Here is a 19,217-nt window from a genome sequence, read left to right on the forward strand (position 1 = left end):
ATATACATTTAATAATGTGGGCACTTTAACACTCTTTTTATCTTCAATTAAATATTAAATGAAGTACTTCTGAAGTACGTAAACATTTTATTCATCTGTCCTTGGTATTTAAATACTTTATACCTTTATACTTCATACCACCGTGATGGAGGTGGCAGATTGAGTAAACACTTAGATGAAGGTACTCAGGCAACAAATGTACCTAATAAGACAAAGAATATGAAGACCTACGGTTGTGTTCACACCAAAGCTTGGATTTTAGTTCAACAAACTAAGCTTAGGTTGGAAGGATTCTGTACAAAGATCCGTTGTAAGGCTACAACTAACAGGAACCGCTCAGCAAAGCCCTGCCTTCCTGGATGCCAAAAGGGAAACTCCCACTGAGCAATAGCAGAACAGAGCTCATGATGGGGGCCTTAAAAGAGCCAAGCAGGAGATGGCCTAAGGAGGATTTGCCAGCTGAGATTCACTGTGCCAACTGTACTGTTACACGGCTGGCAGTGCAGCTTCCTATTGCAGGAAAGTGTATGTCTTTCAAAATATTGTAGGCTGTCTACTGTCATTAAGAACAATCAGTTAACTACTGCATGCTTCTAAAGCAACTTGCCAACAGTTTACCAAAAACCTGGTTCTGGTGAATGAAATATTTTGTTTTCTGAGTCAGATTCAAAGAAAACAGTAGTATGTATGGATAAGTTTCCTAATGTGCATTACTTTCAGGAACAATAAATAGACTTTGGGGGCTTGAATTTTAGCGGAGCTGGCAAATCTAGGCTGTGTTTCTTTGAGGAATTATTTGAGAGATTTTATTGTATTGGATTTTGTTTTTAAACCATGAACTGTTTTACTGGGGTTTTGCTGTTGGTTGGTCGATTGTTTTGGTGGCTTTTTTTGTTTGTTTGTTTTTTGGAGAGGTGACAGTGTGCAGCAGTTGCAAGCTGATAAGTTGGAAATGTGAGATTCTCATTTCTTTTGAACAAAGGCTTCCTAAAAGCACAGGTGGGAGAAGTCCCTGAGTTTCTTAAGCACTGTCTTGCTGTTTTGCAGGCCAGCACTGGGTTAGCGGGGCAGAACATGCACTTGCATGAAGCCCGGGAAAGGTTTGGGTGCTAAGCCTGTTGGTTAATCCGTTTGTTTGTTTCCCTGGAGTGCTTCCATCGTTGCATGAAGGGTTTTTACAATTTGCCCCAACACCTCTGCTATACTTGCAGACGGGCGATGTTTCCAGCCTGGGGATGGAAATCTGCATCCCCTCGGGGCAGGGTGGGGGCTGCAGCCGCTTTCTCGGCTCAGCTCGGGGTTTTGGGGCTCTCCTCTCTCCCCAGGAGAATGACCCTTGCTGGGCTAAGCAGAGCAGGATGAAAAGCTTTTCCTCTCCTACAGCCTCCGCGGCTGAGTAAGGATTGCAACTTTGGATCGCATCCGCGCAAATTAGAAAGTACCTCAGCAAACAGCAGCGGTTTTGCGTTTGAAATGAATGCGAGGGGTATAAAAGAAAGAAAGAAAGAAAGAAAAAAGGCATTTTCACACCCACCCCTCGCCCTCTCCCTTTCACGCATCCGCACCCATGATCTCATGCCGCCAAAGGCATGGCACGGGATTACGGGAGGCTGGGAGCGACAGCGTGTGGCTCTCACACCCTGTTGTGCCCAGGTGCGGTACTGCAGGGGCTGCGCTGCTCCGCGCGGTATCGCCCCGCACGGCGGCGGGGGCTGAGGCGGCCCCTCCCGCTGCGGTGGGGGCGAGGCGGCGGCGAGACCCGCAGCCGGGGGTGGGGTAGGATGGGGGGGGATCGACAATGGGGACGTTTCCTAACCCGGTTGGTGGCGGCGGGCGGCAGTAAGGCAGGGAAATGAAATAAACCAAAACACTACAACCTCCCCTCCTTTCCTTCCCTCCCCCCCCCCCCCCCCCCCCCGAGCCGAAACTCTTTGTTAGGCGCCATGTGTGTCATTAGCGGAGAATCAAAGCCGCTGCTCGAAAAGACAGAGGTACCGTCTGATGGGTGAAGTTTAGGTCAATTTAAAGACCCGAAATCGTTCTTTCTGAGAAGAAAGCGGGCTTTTGAGACGTTGCCACAGGGGAGCTCTCCTCGTTCCGCGGGGCGGCCGTCCACCCGTGTTGTGCCCGCACCGCCCGAGCCGCCTTCTGGCAGCTCCGGAGCGGAGCGCGATTGTGTGGGAGCTGAACTCAGCCTCCCTCCTTAACATAGGCTCGTCCTCTGCATTGCATCCAGGCTTCAGTGATTTGCTGTTTGGAGACTGCAGATTTGCATAGCCCTGCTCTTCGCGAGCGTGGTTATTTCTTTTTTTTTTTTTTTTTTTTTTTTTTTTTTTTTCCCAGCTTCTTTCATAAGGGTGCACTATTCTCCCTGAAAACGTCCTCGGGTATTACTGTCAGTAGTCAGAGAGCCGAGCTTGCCGGAGCAGCCCGCTCATTGTCTGGGTGCGAGTGTGCGTGTGTGTGTGCGTGTGTGTGAGAGCGGGTGTGCGTGTGCACGCCGCTCCGAGGGGCTCAGCAGTTCGGAGATGAATGGAAGGAAGAGCAGCAGTTTGATTTTTCTCCGCTTTCCCAGCGCCGGCTGATGGAGTGGCATCCCCTTTTTTCTTCCTGAGCAGAAATGTGGCACCGTTGGTTACCCCGCGGATTTCTGAGGATGGGGGAACGCTTGGCGCTCTCGTAAACCTTTGCAACTGTGGAGTGTTGTTAATGAGCGGCGGCCCCAGGAAAGCTGAAACTAGCGATTGCCTGAGCGCGGGGCTAGTCCTCTCTTCCACCTCTTTGCCAAGGCTCTCACCTGCCTGGATTCTCCGCCTCTGACTATGTCTCGGATTGTTTTGGGTAGAAGAAGACCAGGAGAAAAGGATCCCCGGCAGCTTTCCCACAGGGAAGAGATGGCTCGCCTGGTGCCGTGAGCCGACGGCCCCGGCTGCGTGTGTGCGAGCGCTCCCGCCCAAAGTTTGCCTCCTTCGCCGCGGCTGCCGCTCCCCCCGAGGCCGCCGCGCACCGAGGATGGGGGGGTTGCTTAGGGGCAGCCCCGAGCCGGGCCCCGCCGGCGGCAGCGGCGGCAGCGCTGGGGGCCGCCTGGCGCTGCTCTGGATAGTCCCGCTCACGCTCAGCGGCCTCCTTGGGGTGGCGTGGGGAGCCTCCAGCCTGGGCGCTCACCACATTCACCATTTCCACGGCAGCAGCAAACATCATTCAGTGCCTATCGCTATCTACAGGTCACCGGCTTCCTTGCGAGGCGGACACGGTGGGTTCGGACACGCCGCTCGGTTTCTTGTGGGGCGGGGTGGGCGCCGGGGCCGTGCCCGTCCCGCTGCTCCCCCGTCGAGGAGCCGGCGCTGGGACTTCCCCCGGGGACCGCGGTGTCCCCACGCTGCTCCCCCGGACCCTCTCCGCCGCGGGGCAGCCGCAGCCGCTGCCCCTAGCCAGGAGAGCCCCGGCCCTCGCCCCCCGGTACCCCCCGCCACAGCCGGGGGTGCCAGACGAGCGGGGCGGGCGGGGCTGTGTCCTGAGGAGAGGGGCAGGGCAGGGCCGGGCCGGGCGCTCAGGGACCCGGCGGGGAGCGAGGGGCGGGGAGGGAGTCCGTGCGCCGCTGAAAGCGCTGCGAGGATCGAGTCCTTCCCATTCGTTACCTTGGTGGAAAGTCGATGAACTAAGGTAGAGGTCAGCTAATTATGCAGGGGCTCGGGAAATAAGCTGTCCGTTGCCCACTGTCGTGGTCCGGAGAGGGACAGAGATTTAAAAAAAAAAAATAATTCCTTTATGGGGTAAATGCTCAAGAATTACAGTCCTATGACACTTAGTTTCTGAAGTGATGGGAAGCTGCTTCGGTGTCCTTTAAACAGCGCTGTTACAGTTTTTCTTTTTGCATATCTACTTACACGAACCTATACATAAATGTATGTGAAATAGACATGAGTATGCTCAGCGTTGCTTTAAAAGAAAGCTAAGCACCAGACTGTGTTCTAGGGATTTAAAACCAAAGCCTCCCTTTGTCTCTGAGGGAGGGGAAAAAAAGATAAAGAAAAACCCATGTTGGCTTCTGATTAGCTTATACAGCTTCATTCCTCTTCATTTTCTCATCTCGCCTTGCTTCATTTGCACGATCATGCGATGTCATTTACAAGATTTGCAAAGTGAAAACCGGATCTCCTGCTTAACCTTTGCATCTCTGGGCGAGGTGACCCAGTTGTGGGCACGAAGTAGTTAGGATTCAATGGGTTGGGTTGGTGGGTTTTTTTGTTTTGTTTTGTTTTTGTTTTTTTTTTCCCAGTGATTAACAGTGCCAACGTTGGAGGATGTGATTGCATTGTTCACCTGAATATTTCTTTTGTGTGCCAAAGACCCCTCAGTGGTAAACTGCCAAAGAGGCAGAATGTCCAGAAATGACTCTTCGGGAGCATCTTGTTAATTAAAAAAGAAGTTAGGTGGCTGGGCTAATCCAAAAGAGAGAGGGACAGAAATTCAGGCCACCACTCTCCGCTGTAGTGTGTTCAGGCAGCACAAGACTGAGAATGCTGCATGCTTTGTACTGGATGTTCTTAAAGAGGAAAATTAGAGATGTATGTGTGCACAAACACATATATACTTACTGTTTTTTGGAGTTCTGTACATCTAGGGATATCATTTTGTGGCTTGCTGGTAATTTGAGGGGAGGCTAAAACAATGAGGGGAAAAGAAATGTAATCATATAAATACCAGCCATAATTCTGTGGAATGTATTTTAAAATCCTACCTTCTGCCAATTTTTAAAAACGTTACCTTGACCTAGTCAAAGGATAATGGTGCAGAAAGGCAACTCTTGGAGGAAATGAGTCTTGTTAAGGGAAATGAAAGATGAAGTGGTGGAGCTGACATGTAGGGACTTCATAAGGAAGCCCAGGAGCCTCTCCAAAAGTTAAGTAGCTGATTTTACAAAATGAAAGATGTTACATGTCATAAGAAGGTATTTCGGAGCCTTTACCTGATAACTCTAAGTGTCCTTGATTTTCCGTGCTTATCAGAAGCTCTACAATTGGGTGGCATTTTAAAACATCTAATTCCTTCCATTATTAATTCTAAAGAGAGGTGTTCCCGTTTTCTTCTATGAGCTTGGCAGGAACATTTGTCTTTATGGCTGAGCAGGGTTGGATGCAGCTCCTGTGGAGTCCATCGCCACGTTTCTGAGCATCAGTCGGAGAGCACTGAGTGAAGGGCTGCTTATTCCTCACCCTGACATCAGAGGGCACTTCTGCAGAGTCTCAGCCCATGCAGTTTTAGCATGAGCTTGTATCCTGACTTGTATCCTTCAGCACCCCTGGCTTCAGCATGAGCTCCATTCAGCATTAGCTTCATTCAGTTTGAAGTTTTTCCATTCCAGTCTAACACGAATGCACATAAAGGTTGCAGTCTTTGCCGTGACCTCCTGCCTGCCTTTTTGTTGCTTTGCCAGTTTTCTGCAACATGGTACCTATTACAGGTTGCAAAGGTCTTCTAGGGTAGGTCAATTAGTCAATCCCCTGAAAACATCACACTCTAATGTTACCAGTCGGAGGTGTTGAAAGAAGGAGAAACGATCACTTTTCCCAGCCATTCAATAAATGTCACCACAGTGCTCAGACATCCACACCTTCCTCCTCTACCCCTGGCACCAGCTAGCACTACCACCCCCATCTGCTCAGCTTTGCTTTGCTTTTCTATTCTTTCCACTTTCCTTCAGCCAACCCTCTTCTAGCTAATAGTATAAGCAAAGCCAGAAGCCTGGTGTGGCTGGATTTTTGCCACTTCTTTTGACAAACCAAACCACAATCTTGCTGCTAACACTCTCTTCAGGTAAATTTGCTGGGGATTTGCTTAGTAGCATGAACTCACCTGGTTTTAGCTGTCAGTGTTGTGCCTCAGAGAGACAAACAGGATACTAACCAAGCAATTAGCTCATCCTGTTACATAAAAAGTAGTTCACCACATAAGTTTTTTTAATATTTGAAAGTAAAAATTAAACATCTTTCAAGTAGGCTTTTTTTTGCTTAGCCTTCTGACTCTCATTAAACTTGGAAAGGTGACAGATGGTTGAAGGAATCAAGAGTTTAAGCATAGGAATAAATAGGAAAATGACTCTCTCTGTGTTGTGGCAATATGCAGAGAAATGCAGAGAAATAAGAAAAAGAATAACATGCACAAATGTAAATCCTGGGCTGCTCAGTTCTTACCTGCATCACGCAGGGCATTTGGTGACCTATGTTCCTGTCTCCTTGCTTTGTTTAAGAGGAAGGTTATTGCTTTTGTTGTAGCTTATGTGGAGTGAAAATTGCACGTTGAATGAGGAAAAACGTTTAAGTATTTAGCTGTACAGGTGGCTGGCGTCATCCTCATTCACCTTCCTTCCTACAAATGCCTCTTTGGTCTCTAGTCAGTTGGGCCTTTTGTTGTCCCCCAACTCCTTGTTCAGTCACCAAATGACAAGTATGAATGGCCATTTATTCTGGCTGTTTCTCTCTCTGTGTCTCAGGTTGTTGTGCAGGTGGTTTTCTGATGAATGTAAGTTGATTCTATTTATTTTCATATATATATGAAAATATATATATATTATTCCCAGAGCAGGAGCCAGGAGGTGACTAATGAAATGTGCATGTCGGTTTGTGCTTGTGCTTGGAAAGAAAAGGCAAAAATGAGGAGGGAATAGGATCTGTGTGCTCACAGCAGAACAGCTACAGATGAGTTATATGCATAGGGGCGGTGCATCAAAGGGCCTGGGTTAACATGGGGCCACAGCAGGTCTGACATGGTGAGATCTATGGCCAAGATGTAGGCCACTGGCTTAGGAGGAGTGGGGGGAGTCCAAAGTGGAAAGGATAACGTACTGGGGGCAGTTGTTAATAAAATAGGAGTTTGGTGCTGGGATGCATTTGGGACCTTTGTGGTGGAAAGATTTTAAGCAGCTGAGCAGAGGAAGTGAAGAAGTGTTTCAACAGCAAAGTTCCTGAGCAGGAGGAAGGGTTTGTGGAAAATGCGGGCTTAGGGAAAAAGAGTTAGCTGTGGGGTTTCGGAGGTGACAGCTGATGCTGAGCACAGGAATTGTTTGTTACCATTGCACATATCCTCACTAAGTGTTTTCTACCCAGAACCTGATGAGAAAGCAAGAATAAGCACACAGACCTCCCACTTCTCAGCTAAGCCGCTTTCTTCCACTCTCTGCTTTGTCACTGCTGCTGAAGTTGGTGTGCACTACATACATCCAAACTGTGTCCACTTAGAGACACTTCTGTAACAGAGTCACCAGCCCAGCCTTACTGACATGTCAGATTGTGAGCTGGATCAGGCAGCCCTTGTTCAGTGAAGATGCTCATTGAACTCCCCAGGAGCTTTCAGTAAGAATAGCAGAGTCAGAATTGCAACTCTGCAGTGAAGTCATTTGTGCTACTCTAATGAAGAACACAATCAAAGCAACTTTGAAAAATCTGCCTAGGAAGTATAGGTAGCATTTTATCTGTGTAAGAAAATGGTAAGGAAAGACTTACTAACAGGAAAATATGTTTTTATAGCCTTTTTATTTTTTTTTCATAGACTGGAATTGTTATGTCTGCCTGTAATTATAATAAAACAAATATTTTAAGGATGAGTGTAAATGAAATGTCATTTCCCAGTTAGAATATGCGTATCATGTTGCAGAAAAGGGTTATGTTTTGATTAAGACATCAAATGTAAATGTTTCCAGATGTTCAAGCATTGTTGCACAATGTAGTATTAGAGGTAGAAGTGAAAAATTCTCATCATTGTGTTTTAATTGCTTTTTAAAAAGAGATCTTTCTCTTAATGTTTTGGGGTTTTTTTTCTTCTTCAAAATGTGTTTCTATATCACAAGCTTCTTATTTTATATCTTCTTTTCATTCACAAGTTTCCAAATACCTCCTGGTTCTCCTACTCTGAATACTTCTTATACATAACTGAGGCATTTCCATATTTTAAGACTGTGAAGCATAGCAGCTTTCTCCACATCTTTAAATTACATAAATTTTATATCTCCTTTCAAAATTTCCAATATACCCCTATCAGTTATTATTCTCATCAGCTGCCGAAGTATTAACATCAGTTGGAATAAAATGAATAACAAAGCAATTTCAGTCAGCATAGTGGTTAATTGGCAGTGCAGTTAGATATGCAAAATAGGAAGTGTGGTTTCTATATTATTATTTCTGTCAGTATGGCTTGTCAAAGAGGCATACAGTCTTGAGCAGTATTGCAGACAGTCTGGAGCACTATAATCAAAAGTGGAATGCTGCTCATGGATTTCTGATAAGCATCTTTATACAAGCCCTGCTGCCTTCGTACATGCAGAGCTATTGATTGACTGGGGTGCCTTTACAAGAGCTAAACAAATAACAACACTGTTGTCACTTATCAGTAATGCCACTTTTGCCACAGCCTGTGGTAACCATGTTTTTCCAGATTTAAGCATGTTTCATTGTCTTTTAATCAAATACTGTTTGAAATAAGTTATCAGAAGAAATTAATTTAGCATTCAACAGAGTGTACTTCCCACTGTTTCTAATTTTCAAAGATGGATTTTCACTGATAGCTAGAAGTTTTCTTGGCTTGAAGGGAGATTTCTGTCTCTTCATTTCAATCTGAGGACAACTCTCTAGACTGAACTCTAACTGTCTGAACTCAGTGCCCAGCATGACTAAGGACAAGCAATTCTGAATTCATAATATCTTGTCAGTTTTCTCACACAGAGGATCATTACAGTGTCTAACCATAGGATGCTTGATCATTTTATTTTCAACAGAACCCATAGGTCAGTTTATTGGAGCCCATTTTGCTGTCTTTTCCTAGGTCAAAGCTTGCAATAGCCTGTAACCTCTTCAGACAACCAACATGACATTTCTGACCTCCTTCCTCTCTTTTTCCAATATCAGTTAATTTATCTCCTTGTTATTAAGTTTAATGTCCTCAGGTCTGCCACAGGATCTGTAGCAATGTTTTTCTAAGCTAACAACTTCCATTCAAGTTTGTAAATACAGTGTAGGCAGAGCTGATAGATCTTGCTGTGATAATAAGTTGACTTGTGAATGTAGCTGTGATTATAAGTGGAATGAAACAATCTGATTTGATGAAAGAAGTGTATTATAAATAACGGCACAGCTCTGTAAAGTTAGAAGCAACTGACATAAAGAGAGGCCATCTATTTATCACTCAGACATTTCTTTTTCTTTCCTAATAGCAATATGGATGGCAGAAAGTGATCTGCCTTCCTCTTTCTCATAGTTTTATATATACGTTTGTGTTCAAGCATGTGCACTACACGCACATATATCACATTTTCTTTTAAGGAGAAAATGATCTGTAGTGTTAAGATGAAAAACAAAAATGTCTCTAACAATTGGAATTGTTGAAAAACACTAGTGGCAATATTAATTAAGCATAAATGTAATTGGTCAGAACATCATAATCAGTTATTTTCTCTCTCCTTAGTTTACAGGGAAAAATAAGCCTGTTAAAATAAACTGAGAAAGAGAAGTAATGCAGCTGTGAAGCTGGGATAAGCTGGTAGGAAAATGCCATGCATAGGAGCAGTCACTGTCTCTGCTATGGACCTATCATCAGTGAATCACCGCAGAAAACTGCAGTTCTGTATTTTCATAAGCACTAAATTGGCCAAATAGCCTGGATGACTGGTGTGATTGGCTTGTGCACTCTAGACAGAGTAAGGAAAAATGTACTGATACAGTGCATGTGTGGCATCTGTGATCTGGAATCTCAGCAGGCAAGACAAGTGTTGAAGTTGAGACAGGTTCTCCCTACTGAGGTGTGGAATGTGCATACTCTATTTATTTCACATATTTCATCTTTAAATGGCACAATGATGTATTTTTCATTTAAATACATAAATGTGTGTTTTCCTGGAGGGCTTGCTGCTCAAACATGGAAACACTGAGGACTTAGCAATTAAAGATTTGCCAAGATCATTCTGTTTTGGGATCTTAGTGGGAGATGCGCTTGGACACCTACTCAGAAATGACATAAGTGTTAGCTCTTTCTTTAGCCACACAACTTCTTCTAAGAAAAACCAAGACAAAAAAAGAAAAAAGGCCAATGTATATCTAAAGCAAGTTAATTACATTCCAGTTGTTTTCTTTTACACCTGCGTGTCTGCAACTGTGGGCATTGTTTACCTCATTGCTTCTGCTCATCTACAGTTCTAAAATGAAGAGCAGAGAATGACTAGACTTGGAGAAACTGAAAAAAAAAAAAAAAAAAATCAAAGAAATCATATCTACCCTGAAGAGATGTCAGGTGTAGTCTTAAACCATGTTTGCCTTGCTCAGTCTCTGGAGCTGGCTGACTTCGTCATTCAGCTCTAGAGAGCCCTGAGAGGCAAGTGAAAACAAAGTGAGGAGAAATGGTCATGGACTTGGCTTCTCAACAGTGACCAATGGAAATGAGAAGAAAGAATTGAGGACCAAATAAGATACTGTTTCTGACTGTGGGCCTTGTCCTGACTGGTTCTCAGTGAGGTCTAGCACATAATTTCCACTGTATGACCTGATCTCTTGTGCCTCTGTCAAATCTGGTGTCTGTTATACACACTGTGCTTCTGATGTGGTCATCCACCACCAAAAAATGGTATTTTAAGCCCTGGATGAAATACTGAATATAATTATGCAAACACATGCATTTTTAAAATTGGTTTAATGCTGCTAGAGGATGTATTCACTTTATTTCACATGACAAGAGTTATGAGTGAGCTTTCAGTGGATGTAATGAATTGCCACATTTACGGAAAACATATGAGCATGAATTAAATCATACTGTTATTTTGGGTTTGGATATTCAGTGCCCACAGAGAAGGGTTTAGGAATTGTGACAAAATAACAGATGTGAGATTAGCTCCTTTGGCTGTGTCTAAATGGATGCATCCTAAAATCTTGGTGCCCCAGTTGGTCAGAGCACTGCAGCTTTTATCTAGGGCTCGTTCTTCCTCCCATCCTCTTCTCAGAGTAGTTTGTGCTTGCATTTTGCTTTGCCATGGGTTTTATGTCCACCTGAGGCATATACCCCAACCTCGGCATCTGGAGCAGCTTTTAAATACCACTGCTGAGAATTCTGTAAAATTAGGAATGCTGCGAATCTTCATCTTTGAAAATAAAATGTTAAATCAAGCAAGGTTAAAGAAAACATTATGTAGGCAAAGAGAGTGAAAGAGAAATCTACCATTGCTTTATTGCTTGGAAATTTAGCTTTATAAAGTTTCAGGTGTGTGAATTCCCACTGCATGTCCTTTCAACTAGACGACTTTTTTCTAGTAACGTGGTTTAGAAACACACACAACATGCTGTTGTTACAGATTGTTGGTTATAAGGTGCTGTGTATGAGGGTATGTAGGTCAAACACTCATTACGTCTGTGTTGCCTTCTTCTGAGAGAAAACCAGGCTTTCATCTAATATTGAATTCAGAACTTTTTTTTTTTGTAATGGTAATTTTTAACTTTAGTAGAAATCTTCTTACATTAGCTTGTAAACTCTGCCTTCATCACTCAGCATGTGACAGCTTTGGCTGACGTCTGACAGGAATATAGTAAAATGTACTGTATTGCATTTAGAGGGAGAAGTTCATAGAGAAAGAATAGTAATATTTTGCAGCAGTAACAAACACTTTTTTTGAAATGCTTGAATGGGTTGATGCACAATACATTGTTAAGCACTGTAGTTAAGCATGCAGATAAGAGGAGTTGCTGGTCCTTTGAGAGCAATTGCAGACTTAAATATCTAGCTTGGACACTTAAATTTCAGTTTGCAGTTGGTTATGATTTCAAAGTTGTGTGGTTAGCTAAATGAAAATGCGGATTAGACATAAGTATCCAGCCTAAAAAAAAATAAAGAACCTGAGGTCAGCAAAGGCAAGTAATTAAATGTGTTAAAAAAACATGATACACCTGTCAGATATCTGTAGATGTGGGCATTTGAGGTATGGGGGCAGTTACTAGCGCTGATAAAAATTGCAAGTGACTCAACTCGAGACCATTCAGATCCTTGTGCTCATTGTACTTGTAATATAAAATTCACTGTATGGGGGGCTTATGCCTTAGCCTTGAAGAAGGTTTCTGTGTAGTCAGTGTTTCACTGGTTTGACTGGCCCTTGGGCTAGGGACAGATGTCACCATTTCATCACAAGGTCACTGCTGCAGGAGTGGGAAGGGCTCATCCCAAGCTGGTATAGTGTGAGTAAATTCATGTCAGGAATTTGTGAATATTCTGTTTCTTCAAAGTTCTTCTCTGCTGGTTATTTGATGATCACTCACCTTGCTTTGTTTTCCATTTTCCAAATAGTTTGAATTGGGAAAAAAAACTGAAAAAGAATTGTATGTGATGTAGGAGTACGTTTACATATGCAAATAGTATATGATGTTAGTTTTGTCTTCTGTAGGTGTCAATTAATTGCCAAAATATCATTAAGAAAAGAGGAAAATGGGGGGAATGGGGAATCATTATTTCTCAATCATACTTAATTTAAATTTAATGTCTAAGCAGGAGTTGAGTGTTCTAAGCAGTTGAGTGTTCCTGAAATAACCCTGAAGCATCAGAACAGTGGCTACGTGAGCCCATGTCCTGCAGAGTATGGGATGCTGCAGCGGAGCTTAACAACAGCTTGTCTGCAATGGTAATTCCTGTTTTGCAGAGAGAAGCTAAGGCGCGCTAAATGAGCTACATTTGTGTTCCCTCTTGAATGATTCAAAGATATCAAGTAATGGTCAGATTGGCCGTCTGAAAACTCCCCGTGTGTCTCTTGCGCGCCTGCCCATGATATAAGAGACTTATCTGGGGCATGGCCAGCGTGTGTAACACTGTGTTGTCAGTTGGCATAGCTTAAAGCAGGCTCCATGCTGGCTCAGCGTATGCCATGACTCACTCATCCCTTCATAAGCAATTCATTGGCTGATGCTTTTCCCACAGCTATGTGTCAAACAAGAACCAAGTCGGCAGAGGTTAAGGGCTTTTCTGTTCAGCCCTTGCTTGTGCTTGTTAATGAATAGCCATCCAGCTTTTTTTCTGGAGCGCCTAGATTTATCTACCCAAATGTGACAAGGCTCTAATCACTAGTCACACAGCAGCTTGAACTTGGGAGAGGAATTGAACGAAGGCTCGTTGAGTTCCATACTGTTTCTTTCTGTTATATTGTGCTAATGCTAAACCATGGGGCCATTAAAACAATGTACTGATTACTGAACAAATGCTGTTTTTCTTTCCTTCGTGCTATTCTTTCTTCCTTCAGTGGTCAGTCTGTAGGACTAATGGAACTGATTCAGAGGCAGAGGGGGGAAGTGAGATGTAAGGAACTAGGCAAGGGAAAGAACAGGAAAATGGATCAAGCAGGCAGAACATAAATCTAAAAAAAAAAAACAAAACTAAAACCAAAAAACAAACAAACAAATGAAAACAACAAAAAAAACAGAAATATTTTTCCAGTGATTATCTGTTTTATTTATTTAACTGTTTGTTATAAGGAATGCTTTCTCAGTTATTTGGTTTGATTTTTGTGGAGCTGCTGCAATTACTATAAATACAGGAAAGACATAAAGTACCAATCTTTGCATATTCTGGTGCACTAAGCTTAGAGCTCCCATGCCTTCCCAGATGAGACTTGCCTGTCTTTTCATGTCAATCAAACCCTTCCAAATTCTCCGTCACTGCTTACATTTTTGGGGCCATATGGGGGGCAGTTCCCTTAAATATTGTTCACTACTCGTCTTGAAATTCCAATTGCTTACGGTATGTGATGTCTATTAAGTGAGAAGGGCAGTCATAATGCATTGTAGATTTGAACTGGTGAATTCACATCATGTCATTTTGTTTTACAGATACTGCTTGCAATTTAAATCTATCTTCTACATATAATTGCTCTGGATGTTTGAATGCTGGAGTCAGTAGGCTAGAGATTTTCTTTCTGCTCCTTAAACAAATGTGAGTGGAGTGAGCATAGCCTTTGGTGAAAGCATGTCTAGCCATGTTTGAAAGGATTAGTTACTTTCCTGTATTACTTTAGGACTATTAGAATAATTAGCAGTTCATCAGAGTGTTTTCATGAGCCATGATTTGTGAGAATGACTGGGACAATGCTTCCCAGTGTGTTTTGAATCTGTGGGATTTATGTAATGTAATGCCAATAGATGTGAAGAGCCAAGAAACACAGAGGGAAGGTCAGCAGTAACTTTCATAATTCTCTGGTGCTTCTTTTGTTGTTTTAATGATGCTTCATATTGTTTGCACTTTATTTCTTTTCTTACCATATGCTATGATCTGTAACATTATTTGTTTGGATTATGCTGTTTCGAAATGTCAGTCAGAGGTTGTGTGCCCATTGTGCTAACTAAGCAGATGGATTGCATAGAAAAAGACAAGAAAGCTGAGGAAATAATTGTTCTCTACTGCTGACAGTACTCTCCAGGGTAGATTTCAAAATAGCTCAAGAGCTGTGTAAAATTAATAAGCTGTTTCTCCTGTATCGAAATCCTCTTTCACATTGCATTGGCAGGAAGGATCTCTGTAGAGAGAGGAGATGCTTCAGGGAAAATATATGAGAGGGTGGGATTGAGGACTGTGTCCGAAAATCTGGATTTTCCTGTGAGTTCAGCAGACAATGAGCACCTTCTAACAGCACGCATAAAAGCAGGCATGTGTGTGGAATGCATCCCCTACAAAACCTGTGTGTCAGTGAAGTCCACTTAATCCCTCAGAGCAAGAATTATTAGGCATAAAATTTGAATCACATTTGTTTCTTTAGCATCTTTGTAATTTTTTTCAATGATAGCAAGAACAGACAAGAAATGAGGGAGTCTTTACTCTTAGCTGATGGAGACTTTCTCCTGCTGAGGTATTTTAGTAGCTTTCTTGAGGCAGTAGGTCAATTTATATTCTCTGGTGTGGAGGCGCATTCCTTTGGACTCCAGGTTTGCAGAGTGGCTTGAAGTGTTGGATTTCGTTATGGCATTTTAAAAATGTATTTTTTTCCATACAGTATATGTTCAGAGCATATGTGCAGTAGAAAAAACTAAAAATAAAGATGTAATGTTGAATTGTAATTGGAAGGAAAAAAATCATTACCCTGTCATGGAGAAAATTCTGAAATAATAAATACTGCTGGCACATTTACTGCTATCATAAATATTTATTCAGCACATGTCCATAGGCTCAATTTATTACATCATATTCACTTAAATGTGCTTATGAAATGACCCTTCTGCACACACACATTTCATCAAATTTTAGATTTCTTGATTAATGGCACAGACATTTTTTGCTGTATGGCATAATCTGTCATGCATCTAATCCAATTTTGAAATAAAGGTATTCTTAGATCTTCATATAACAAAGCTATTCTTCTTGCTATTATTATACCTCTTTTGCTTATTTTCTTATAGAATGGATTAGGATTTTATAGTGATATATTTACTAATAAACACAGCTGGAGGGCAGCTTCTTCCATTATCTTAGAAATACCTTTGCTATTTGTTCATCAGAACCCATTAAATATTCTTGGCAGTCACTTAGCGATATATGAAATGTTTCTTGCCTTTGATTTCAGCAGAGACATCAATCCAAATGTTCTGGGCTATACTGCATAATTGTCAAGGAGTTAAATACATGCAAAGAAGATACAGTACTTAAAATTTACTGGCGTATGTCTAATGTTTATAGATAACTCTTTTAAAGAAGTGGGGATGTATTGCCATGTTGAGCCATTCTGTCTTAATTCTCAATCAGTGTTGCATTGTCTCTGTGTTTTATTTTGCAGACAGCCAAAGACCATGCAGAGCATTTACTTTGCAGTCTTGCAATTTTCACCATGTTATCATATGTATTAAATTCTGGTTAGGGTAAAACAGGTCACATTTTCTCAGTAAATTCATGCCTTACTAGTTGTATCCTCAGAAATAGGAAGCAAGTTTCTAGGAGATTTGGAAGGGATGGACTCTCCAGTTCTCTGCTTTGCTTTTCATTTCAGACTTTGTTGTCATGTACTGTCATTGCTAGCACTTGGCATTGCCAATTCAAAGTGTTGTGTTTTGACCAGTGAACTTGATTTAGTTTTAATTTGGATGTACACCAACTGTTATCATAATCAATACAGAATCTCTCACATAGTCCAATGGATTATCCATTGATGAATTTAAAATGATTTCTTGGATATGTAATGTTCATCGCATAAGTAAAGCTATGCAGGTGAATGCAGCATATAAATGTAGGTGCTGTACATCGAATATGGATCATCAACGTCTAAAAATCTAGGTCCAGTGTGTTACATGAGCATAAAACAATCAAATGGTAACTCACTTTAAGGAAAGAAGAAAATGAGATTCTGAGCTATGGGCAAATGCATGTAATCTGAATTCCCTTAATCATGTAAAAAAGAAAAGCCTCTGGCCACCTCCTGGGGAAGTAATATGCACAAGAAATTTATTTCTGTCATGATTACCTAGATACTCTGAAAATAAGAAAATGATGCATGGATTAACCTCAACACTGTGTGATGTTTCCACACATTGTGTGTGAAGCAGTGGCTGGATGAACTGGATGAAGGAGTGGCTTGGAAAGACAAATCCTCATCCAACTCATGATGGTCTCAGCTGTGGCTTAGCTATGAAGTATATCTATATCAGTAGGTACAGAAGGATGCTGTCTATTGTGGTCTGGCACTAGGAGCCAGGAACATCTAGGTCAGATTCTCTTCTAATATAGATGATTGGAAGCTGCATTTTGCAGTTTTTTTTATGGACATCCTTTCCAGGGCGATTGCCATTCAACATAATGCCTAAATTGCTTTTTACAGCATTTGTGCTGACAAATTTGTTGAAGGGTCAGGATGCTACAAATGTCTGAGTTATTTAATCACAGGTGTGATTGAACCATTGGATAAAATGCAATCTTCATTGTCACAAACTCAAACATTGTCACAAATCACAGCTGTGATTTAAGCCAGCCAGAGCTCAGTGCCGTGCAGCCACTTGCTCACCCTCCCCAGGTGGACAGGAAGGTAAAATTGCATGAACATGTGGGTTGAGATGAAGACATTTTGCTGGGTAAAGCAAAAACTGCACGTGCAGCAAAGCAAAACAAGGAATTCATTGACTGCTTCCCATCAGTAGGCAGGCATTCTGCTGCTTATAGGAAATTAGGGCTCATCATGTGTAATGCTATCTTGGAAAGACAAATGCTCCAGACTCTCCAGAGCTCCAGACGTCTCTCCCTTCTAATTTCCCTCCCAGTGTTACTGTTCAGCACCTCATGGTATGGGACATCTCTGTGGCCAGTCTGGGTCAGCTGTCCTGTTGCTCCCAGCTCCTAGTGCTCCCAGCCCCTTGCTGGCAGGGCAGTAGGAGAAGTTGAAATATGCTTGGCTCTATGTAACTGGATGAAAAACTTAACATGAGTAAGCATTGTGCTCTTGTATCTCAGAAAGTAAATGGTATCCTGGGCTTCATTAAAAGAGGGGTGGCCAGCAGGAACAGGGAGGTAATTGTCCCTCTCTACTCTGTTCTTGTGAGGCCCCATCTGGAGCACTGTGTTCAGGTCTGGAGCCCCCAGTACAACAAAGACAGAGAGCTGTTGGAAAGGGTCCAGAGCTGAGACACAAAGATGATCAAGGGACTGGAGCACCTCTCCTACGAAGACAGGCTGAGGGAGCTGGGCTTGTTCAGCCTGGAGAAAAGAAGGCTGCAGGGTGACCTCATTGCAGAATTTCAATACCTAAAGGGAGCCTACAAACAGGAGGGGAATCAACTCTTTGAAAGGGAGATAACAGGACAAGGGGAAATGGCTTTTGGTTGAAGGAGGGGAGATTTAGGTTGGATGTCAGAGGGAAGTTCTTTACTATGAGAGCGGTGAGGTCTGGAATAGGCTGCCCAGAGAGGCTGTGGATGCTCCGTCCCTGAATGTGTTCAATGCCAGGTTGGATGGGGCCCTGGGCAACCTGGTCTAGTATTAAATGGGGAGGTTGGTGACCCTGCCTGTGTCAGGGGGTTGGAGCTTCATGACCCTTGAGGTCCCTTCCAATCCAGACCATTCTGTGATTCTGTAACTAAAGCATAGGTGTGCCATTGCTAGTTTCATCAAAAGTCCAAAACACAACATCATAAAAGCCTATGTAAAGAAAACTATCCCAGGCCAAGCCATGACAATCTGAAGCTATGAGAACAGTGACTGGTGTGTCAGTGAGCTAATGTTCTGCTTTCAGCTTGATTGGGATCCCCAGCTGGGAGTTACAGTGGGAAGCTAATGTGTCACACATGGCATGGAAGTTGCTTTTTAAGAAAGCAAAGAGCCTTCACTGCAGCTAAACTGCTGCTTTTTTATGTTCTTGTGAATCCTTAGTGAATAAAAGATGCATATGGTTGCCAAGATAGTCCAATGAATTATCCATGAAATGAAAGGTACACGCCCTGAAATCTTATCCAGTTATTTTAGTAATTTAAGAGAGATTATTTATATGCTGGGTATTTCTTAAATGTTCAATTAAGTTGAGAACTCTCTATATAAATGCTAATTTAATTAAAATGTCTTTGTATCTTAAATATAAATGAAAACAACGGGGTAGAAGCCTTGCTAAAAGTTTGTATGGATCTCTTCTCATGCATAATTTTTCTTATCTTCTGCAACATCGTCTTTTTTTTTTGTTTGTTTGTTTGTTTTAAATGAGCAATAGGCAAGAACATTTCCTGTCTTTTTTCTTTTAAGATTTCTTGTAACAGAATATTTTTGACAGGCCACTTTTGCTTTCAGAATTAAAATTCCCACCCGCAAATGGGTTACAAGAATAATAAAATGCTGTTTTTGAACTTCATAGGCATGACGGTGATAGTAGTTGGCATTTAGCTGTCCCATATACTAGTTCATGCATGTGAAACAAAATGATTATACTTGCAGTTTTTGGCCATTTACCCAGTTCCTAGCAGGGAAAATTACTTTAAATGAAAAAGATTTATAGATTGTTTTCTTGCTTTTTTTTTTTTTTTTTAATCACAACTTCTTTACTGAGAGAAGAAATTAATACTTTCTTTCCTATGTAAATATGCTTTTCTTAATACACATTATACACACAGACACATAAGGACCAAATCGTTCTCTTTGAGGTGTGGTTAATATACTGAGTGTGGAGCCTGAAAGGAAAGCAGAGACTACGGAGAGAACAAAATTCCTCGTCCATGGGGCTGTCTCACGTGTCTTACTAATCATACTAT

General features: G+C 42.3%; 1 protein-coding gene across 23 annotated transcripts in view; it reads left to right on the top strand.

Annotated features, from left to right (window-relative positions):
• NRXN1 (neurexin 1) overlaps window positions 1–19,217 on the top strand; it is a 633,366-nt gene that overhangs the window by 373,351 nt on the left and 240,798 nt on the right. For 2 of the 23 annotated variants that reach the window (XM_052668538.1, XM_052668680.1), the window contains exon 1: window positions 2,350–3,253. The exons of 19 other annotated variants lie outside the window; for them this stretch is intronic. In XM_052668538.1, coding sequence (XP_052524498.1) covers window positions 3,013–3,253 — 241 coding nt within the window. In that variant the 5' untranslated portion in view covers window positions 2,350–3,012. Of the gene's footprint in view, window positions 1–2,349; window positions 3,254–19,217 lie in introns of those variants that run through there. 2 more of the 23 variants (XM_052668448.1, XM_052668614.1) reach the window with 1 other exon arrangement.

Source organism: Tympanuchus pallidicinctus, unplaced genomic scaffold, assembly GCF_026119805.1.
Source record: "Tympanuchus pallidicinctus isolate F22 unplaced genomic scaffold, pur_lepc_1.0 scaffold1, whole genome shotgun sequence".
Classification (NCBI taxonomy): Eukaryota; Metazoa; Chordata; class Aves; order Galliformes; family Phasianidae; genus Tympanuchus; species Tympanuchus pallidicinctus.